General features: G+C 55.0%; 1 protein-coding gene across 1 annotated transcript; it reads left to right on the plus strand.

The window, feature by feature from the left end:
* The first annotated feature begins 1,881 nt into the window (after positions 1–1,881).
* On the plus strand, positions 1,882–3,227 carry LY6D (lymphocyte antigen 6 family member D). Its single transcript, XM_052652053.1, has 3 exons — positions 1,882–1,933; positions 2,709–2,807; positions 2,992–3,227. Exons 1-3 carry the CDS (start codon positions 1,882–1,884, stop codon positions 3,225–3,227), a joined length of 387 nt encoding a protein of 128 aa, XP_052508013.1.
* Positions 3,228–8,358: the final 5,131 nt, after the last annotated feature.

Below are 8,358 nucleotides of genomic sequence, written 5' to 3' on the forward strand. Positions count from 1 at the left end.
AGCCTTGGGCAGGCCCTGCCCCCAGACCTTCAGGGGCGTGTCCATCAGCAGGTCCATCGGCACGTTCGCTGCTGGCGCGGGCCCAGGGCTGACCTTCATCAGTGCTCCAGCCCCACCCGCGGTCCTCACGGCCTGCCTCTGTGCGTCTCACCCACACCACCCAGCAGGCGCTCCAGGAACAACAAAGAAGTGGTGGGGTCCCAAGGCCAGCAAGGGATTCCCTGGTGGCTCAGACAGTAAAGAGTCTGCCTGCAATGCGGGAGACCTGAATTCGATCCCTGGTTCGGGAAGATCCCCTGGAGGAGGGCACGGCAACCCACTCCAGTATTCTTGCCTGGAGAAGCTCATGGACAGAGAAGCCTGGAGGGCTACAGTCCATGGGGTCGCAAAGAGTCCAACATAGACTGAGGAACTTTCACTTTCCAGTATTCTTGCCTGGGAAATCTCATGGACAGAGGAGCCTGGCGGGCTACAGTCCATAGGGTTGCAAAAGAGTCAGACACGATGGAGAGACTTCACTTGCACTTTCAAGGCCAGCAAGTGGACAGAGAAACCTGCGAGGAGAGGGGCAGGGGGGCAGGAACGTCTCGTTAGAGGCCCGAGTCCCTCCCGTGAACACTGCCAGAGTGGGATAGTGGTGGGGATCTGCCCGGCACCCCCAGGCAAACCCCACACCAGATGGGCCCCTGGGCCTGGCCGGAAAGAGAAGGGTTGGGCCTGCCTTGCCTCTCAGGACCAAAGCAGACACAGAGAGCACCCGTCACAATGAGGGCCTGAGTCTTTCCTCCACACCGCCCGCTCCCCAGCAGCCTGGCCCTTGCCCCTCCTCTGCCACTCCAGGTCCTACTGGATCACGTGCCCCTCCCCCGACGACTGTGGTGCCCACCTCTCTGCAGGCACATCCGGCATCCACACCCTTGCCCCGAGGGCTTCTCCTTCCCCCATTCACCCAGGTCCAGACAACTTAGTGAACACTTTGCTTCCAGGTGAGAAACAAGGACATCACAGTCAAGAGCGATTCCAGCCAGCCAGGGCAACCAGGAAGGAGAAGGATACCTGCCATCCGGCAGCCGCTCCCCTGCAGTGAGCGCTGAAGATACTGTGATAGCACTGAAGATAGCCAGGTAGCTGAGATGCATATGAAAGGAATGACCCCAGTGAGCCCAGACTGTTGCCTCTTCCCATACAGAGGAAAACCAGAAAATGCTTAACTCCAGATAACTGGCTTTCTTTAATTGACAAGAAATACTTCGGATGTTCAGACTACACGCCTTGTGTTACAAACTCCTATATAAGCTGACTCCTCTCTGCTCTGCTCCTTGGAGCAATTCTCTCAGGGTCACTCGAGATGCTGCCCTCCAGGCTTGCAGTCCTAAACATTCCCAATGAATAAAACATAACTCTCAACTATTAGGCTGTGACTTTTTTTTTAAGTCGACGCTGGGGTCTTTTTCTCAGGAGACCCGGTGGTTGACCTAGCAACCCTGAGCCCCTGGAGCCCAAGAATCTAGGACCTCCTCTTGCCTCCCACCCCAGCCCGAACATGGCACTGGGCACCCCCAGGGCACCTGCACAGACTTGGGATTCTGTGACCCTATCTGAGGGTGGGAGTCGGAGACAGCAACCAAAGCTGGGCAGAGGGTGAGAGCCGGGCGACCTGCAGACCCAGCTGACGCCTCTGTCTACAGCCCGCCGAGGAGGAGGCAGCGGGAGGTGGGGAAGGGCAGAGAGCCCTGCATCTGGCAGGCAGGGGTGTGCTGAGCTGGAGGGTGTGGGCCAGGCAGGGTGGGGCAGGTCCCCGCCCCTCCCACCAGCACCTGTCCCAACTATAAGGCCTCCAGATAGGGGGAGGGCCACCAGTGCTCCCAGAGGTGCCCCAAGATGAAGACAGCCTTGCTGTTCCTCGTCGCCTTGGCTGTAGCTGCTGGGCCAGGTGAGGGGCTGGGTGGGGGCTGGGGGAGTGGGGAGCCAGACCCTGGAAGCCTGGAGCGGCTTCTCTCTAGGCACGGAGAACCCTGGGCACGCGGGGGCTAGAACAAAGTGAACCCCGCACCTTAACTTCGTGGGATCACAGACTTAACAATAGTTCAGAATCAGAGAATCTTACAGTCAGTCAACCCAGCGGATCAGACACGCAGAGAGGGAGCAATGCTGGGGGTTGTCTTGATATGCTTCTCCCCGAGAAAGACAGAGGCCAGAGGCCAGCCCCAATGCCCACCCCCAGGCCCCAGGGCCCTCCCAGGGTCACCCATCTCCCTGCAGGCTCAGCATGGCCAAACTGACAGCCCCCAGGGTGCCAACTCAGCCTAAGGTCCTCACCGTGGGCTGCACACTGCCCACTGCAAGACAGTCCCCAGGGAGGGGACAGCAGCCAGGTCCTGTGAGCTGCTGTTAGCACACCCCAGAGCCTCTGATGCCCCTGGGGAAGGGTCTTCAGTGCAGCCATATTGGCCGACTCGCCAGTCCTCTAGAGACGCCCAGTGCTGGACAGCTCCTCCAGGGAGGGGGAGGCACCAGGGCCCCAGCCAATGGGGACGTCACCTCCTGCCTCCCAGGGCTGTGTGCAAGATGTGAGCCCTGGTGAGGCCCAGGGACCTCAGAGCAACTGGCCCAGGGCAGGGGTGGCAGAGGGCTCTGTCTAGCAGGGGTCTTTCAGCCTCTCTGGGCGGGCTCCCTGGGGCCTGCTGAGGCCCTGGCTCTCTCCCCAGCCCAGGCACTGCGCTGCCACGTGTGCAGCAGCTCCAGTAACTGCAAGAAGCCGCAGGTCTGCTCAGCCAGCTCCAGCTTCTGCAAGACTGTGATCAGGAGTGAGTGATCTGGGGGAGGGAAGGAGGCCCTGTGGGGCACCCCAGGGCTTGAGGATCATCCCTGGGGAGGCTGGTGGAAGGGATCTCAGTGACGGCCTGGTCCTGGTGGGGATGGAAGCTGGGACTTGGGAGGCCCTGGGGGACAGGGGTGCCACCTGGCCTGACCTCACCCACCCATCCCCAGTGGAGCCTCTGTCTGGGAACCTGGTAGAGAAGAACTGCTCTGAGTGGTGCACGCCCACGAACAGCCAGCAGGGCCAAGTCAGCAAGGGCCAGGAGACCACCCTGTGCTGCAATGGCGACCTGTGCAACGAGGGTCTGCAGAGCTGGCAGAGCGCCGCGCCCTCCTGCACCAGTGCCCACCTCGGCCTGGCACTGGCCTGCGGCCTCCTCGCCCTCCTCTGGGCCCCTGGCCTGTGATCCCCAGAACCAGGGCCCCACCCCCTCCTCTCCCTGGCCAGGATGGAGGCTCAGACACCCGGGGCTGGGGGCTCCGCAGAAGGTCTGGGGCCGGCCAGGCGGCCGAGGGGCCGGAAGGGCTGAAGGCGTGGAGTGGCCCTGGCGCAAGAGGACCCGCCTCCCTCCCAGAGCAGCGGGGTGGGGGAGGGGACAGGAGGACTTCCGCTCCCTCCTGATTTCATCTTCATGCTGTTTGGTTTCTGTTTGTTTTTCTATTCAAAGCCCAGCGTTGGAATAAATGACTGAAAACCAGTGTCGTCGTGTGGGTGCTATTCCGGAGTGGAGGGGGCGGGGGGCAGCGGTCATCTGCACACACAGGCCCCCAAGTCCCAGGGCTTGTCACCCAGAACCAGTTTCGGCAGCATGCACAAAGCCTGAAGTGCCCCCGTCACCCCGCCTTGCTGGAGGGGACATGACGCTCCTCAGGCCCCTCCTCTGCAGCCCCAGACAAGGAAGGCCCTCCTGGGAGAGGCCTGAGCAGAAGCAGGGCGCAGAAGCTCGTGGGTGCAGCCGTGATGGGCAGGCCGAGCTCTCCACCTGGCTGCCTGGGACCACCCGGTGGGACACCCCGCCCACCCTGCCAGCCCTTACCCAGCGCCCACATCCAAGCCCCGCCGGCCCAGGGTCGCTAGGATCCCGCTTTGTCCTACCAGGTGGCCTTGAGCAAGGCCCTTCCGCTCCCGGAGCCTGGGAGCCCTACGCGTGCCAGCGGCGCGCGCCCGGGGAAGCCAGCGCGCCGCAGTGTCGGAGGTCCGAGGTCCCGGCGCCCGGGCGCAGCGGGCCTCTCCCTCTCCGCCCTCGCAGGGCCTGCGATCCAGCCGCCGCTCGTGCTGCATCGGGAATATTCCGAGGATCAGCGCGCCTCGCGGTGGCCACACGCGGGAGCCGGGCCTTGGGAGGAGCTGCTAAGGGATGGTGCCCCGCCCCTAACTCGGAGCCCACTAGGGGCCCGGGGAACCCGCAGCAGGGAGTGAAAAGAACGGGTCAGACACGCGGGCCACGGAGGTCGGGCAGAAGGACTGCATCGCGCCGGGCGAGGGCTGTGCCTTGCCCTCAGGGGGTCCCACGGCAGGCTGCCCGTGTGGCTGGGCTTTGGGTCAAGAGGCGGGGAGCAGGGACAGGGACGTTCACCTGGAGGGAAGGGAGGGTGATTCCACAGGGGACCCCCACCCCGCACCTGGAAGCCCGGGGCAACCGGTGAAGTTCCGAACGGAGGAGGTTGTCGCCACGTGGGACCAGGAAAGGCTCCGCAGAGGGGACATCCCTCAAGGGACAACCCAGGCCACGTGGCCCAGGAGGAGCTGAGAGGTAGAAGGCACCTTCCAATTCCTGAGAGCGCCAATTGCGCCCAGGTGGGAGCAGCGGCTGTGACTGAGGGCGGCAGTGAAGGGCAGGGTGGCCTTCCAGAGCTGCTGGGCAGCAGCCGCCTGCCCCGTGCCTGTGTCTCCAGCAGCTGAATTAGTGACCTCGTGTTTGGACCATTCAGTGTGAATGCAGGTGGCATGGGTTTAAGGCTTTCATCCTACCTCCCCTGTTCTCTGACCACCAGTTTTTTCCTTTCCTCTCTTTTCTGTCTTCTCTTCCGTGAAGAGATTAATCTTTTGTGATTCCATTTTATCTCCTTTGTTACTTTATTAAGCAGAGCTCTTTGATTTTTCTTTTCTTCCTCTGTCTTTTCTTTTCTTTTTTTTTTTTTTAATTTTAGAAAAGAATTCTTTCTGCTTTTGCATGTCTGAAAACTTTATTTCCCCTTCACTTTTCAGAGATGTTTTCACTGGGCATGTAACTCCAAGTTGTTTTGTCTTGCTTTTGTGCTTGGTATTTCAAACATTGCTTTGCTGCACTGGCTTCACTGTTTCTGACAAGAAATCTGCTGGCATCCCTATCTCCGATCCTCTGTGCATCATATAATCTCTGCTTCTAGTGTTTTCTTTTCACCACTGGTTTTAAGCAGTTAATCACACAATGTGCTTTGATATCAGTTCAGTTCAGTCGCTCAGTCGTGTCCGACTCTTTGCAACCCCTTGAACTGCAGCACACCAGGCCTTCCTGTCCATCACCAACTCCTGGAGTTCACTCAAACTCACGCCCATCGAGTCAGTGATGCCATCCACCCATCTCATCCCCTTCTCCTCCTGCCCCCAATCCCTCCCAGCATCAGAGTCTTTTTCAATGAGTCAACTCTTCACATGAGGTGACCAAAGTACTGGAGTTTCAGCTTTAGCATCATTCCTTCCAAAGAACACCCAAGACTGATCTCCTTTAGAATGGACTGGTTGGATCTCCTTGCAGTCCAAGGGACTCTCAAGAGTCTTCTCCAACACCACAGTTCAAAAGCATCAATTCTTCGGCACTCAGCTGTCTTCACAGTCCAACTCTCACATCCATATGTGACTACTGGAAAAACCATAGCCTTGACTAGACAGACCTTTGTTGGGAAAGTAATGTCTCTGCTTTTGAATATGCTATCTAGGTTGGTTATACCTTTCCTTCGAAGCAGTAAGCATCTTTTAATTTCATAGCTGCAGTCAACATCTGCAGTGATTTTGGAGCCCCCCAAAATAAAGTCTGATGCTGTTTCCACGGTTTCCTCATCTGTTTCCCATGAAGTGATGGGACCAGATGCCATGATCTTCGTTTTCTGAATGTTGAGCTTTAAGCCAACTTTTTCACTCTCAGCTTTCACTTTCATCGAGAGACTTTTTAGTTCCTCTTCACTTTCTGCTTTGGTATAGTTTTCTTCAATCTCTTGTGCTTGAAGTTCATTGAACTTCTGGGTTCCATGGGTTTGATAGTTTCCCTGAGGGGAATTCAGGGTGGAGGAAAACAGGATACTGGCCCTAGATAGCTTAAGTGGAGGTGTTAGTCACTCAGTGGTGTCCAACTCTTTGGTATCCCATGGCCTATATAGCCTGCCAGGCTCTTCTGTCCATGGAATTCTCCAGGCAAGAATACTGGAATGAGTTGCCATTCCCTTTTCCAGGGGAATCTTCCTGACCCAGGGATTGAACCTGGGTCTCCTGCTTTGCAGGCGGATCCTTTACCCTTTGAGCCACCAGGGAAACCCCAGTAGTCCTCAGGAGGGTCCCCAAATGAAACATTAACGCATGGCTTTTAGGTTGTACAGTGTTGTTTTGCTTTCCAGTCGACACAAGGTTTGTCCTCCAACCTCGTGTGAGCTCTGGGAACTCTTCCTAATGCTTTATCTGTCTTTAATTTTCGTCAGTTTGATTACTATGTACACTTGTGTTCCTCCTTGGGTTCATCCTGCCTGGGACTCTCTGCACTTCCTGGACTTGGTTGACTGTTTCCTTTCCCACATTCGGGACCTTTTCAGCTATTATCCGTTCAGATATTTTCCCTAGTCCTTTCTCTTTCTTTCTCTTCTCCTTCTAGGACCCCTATAATGTGAAATGTTGGTGCATTTAATGTTGTCCCAGAGGTCTCTTATAGTGTTCTCATTTCTTTTTATTCTTTTTTCTATATTCTGTTTTGCTTTAGTGATTTTCACCATTCTATCTTCCAGGTCACTTATCCATTCTTCCGCCCTTGTTATTCTGCTATTGATTCTTTCTAGGGTATTGTTTCTCTCTGTTATTTGTTCTTTAGTTCTTCCAGGTCTTTGGCAAACATTTCTTGCATCTTCTGCATTCTTTTTCCGAGCTCCTGAATCATCTTCACTGTCGTTATTCTGAATTCTTTTTCTGGAAGTGAAAGGTTGTTGCTGAACCATGAAAGACGCCGGGATTCTTGGCCTCCGGAGGAAAAGAATTCAATCCGGGGCCAGTGAGAAGGCTTGATCGCTCAGAGCTTTTGTGTAATAAAGTTTTATTAAAGTATAAAAGAGATAGAGAAAGCTTCTGACATAGACGTCAGATGGGAGCAGAAAGAGTGCCCCCCTGCTAGTCTTTAGCTGGATGTTACATAGCTACTAGCAGGCTGCTGATTAGAGAAAGGACATGTCTCAAAACTCAGGCCTCTCACCCACAACATGCATTGAGATAACACTGGCACCAAGTGAGTCATCCCGGGCATATAAAACGATTGACATGAATCTTGAAGAAAGGCAGATTTCCATACAAATATATACTTTCATTAACATAGATTAGAACAATGTATGAGTATAACAAACTAGTTTGTCAAGTAGGTTCTGAGCCTTTAGGCGGAACCGACTTGAAGACAGAGTCTAGGGTAAATGCAAAGTACATTCACATAGCTTCAGACAAATATTTCCATAAGGAAAATGCATTGGTTAGCTCAAGATTTAAGACAAGTTCAGTTCAGGTGGTACCAGGTGTCATTATGGCAACACAGAATTTTAAGAGAAACCTCCTTTTAAATTTGTATAGAGAAGGAAAAAAATATAACATTAGTTTGTTTCCTCCAGCTGTTTAAGAGAGAGAGAAAAAATGTCTGACACGCAGCCGCTTTCCTCCGTTTGGAGACCCCTGGCCTTCCTGCCTGTCACCCTCTCAGAAGATTGCCTATCTCCACTTCATTTAGCGTTTTCTCTGGGGATTTATCTTGTTCTTTCATCTGGAAGACAATCCTATGCTTTTTCATTCTGATTAGCCCTCTGTGACTGCGGTTTTCCATTTTGGAGGCTGCGGGATTGTGGTTCTTCTTGCTTGCTTGCTTCTTGTAGTCTGTCTGCCCTCTGGTGGATAAGGCTAAAAGGCAAGCTTCCTGATGGAAGGAACTGGTGTCAGAGAAAATTGGGTTTCCCTCTGGTGGGCAGACCATGCTCAGTAAAACTTAAATCCAATTGTCCACTGACGGGCTGGGTTCCTTCCATGTTAGTTGTTTGGCCTGAGGGGACTCAGCCCTGGAGACTACAGGCTCTACAGTAGGGCTAACGGCGACCTCCAAGAGGGCTTACACCAAGGGTCACCTCCCGGGACTGCTGCTGTCGGTGTCCCTGTTCCCGTGGTAAGCCACTGCCTACCCTCACCTCCGCAGGAGACTCTCCAACACTCACAGGTAGGTTTGGCTCAGTCTCCTGTGGGCTCACTGCTCCTTTCCCCTGGTTCCTGGTGCACACAAGGTTTCGCCTGTGCCCTGCAAGTGTGGAGTCTCTGTTTTCCCCAGTCCC

The sequence above is a fragment of the Budorcas taxicolor genome, chromosome 14, assembly GCF_023091745.1.
Source record: "Budorcas taxicolor isolate Tak-1 chromosome 14, Takin1.1, whole genome shotgun sequence".
NCBI classification, from domain to species: Eukaryota; Metazoa; Chordata; class Mammalia; order Artiodactyla; family Bovidae; genus Budorcas; species Budorcas taxicolor.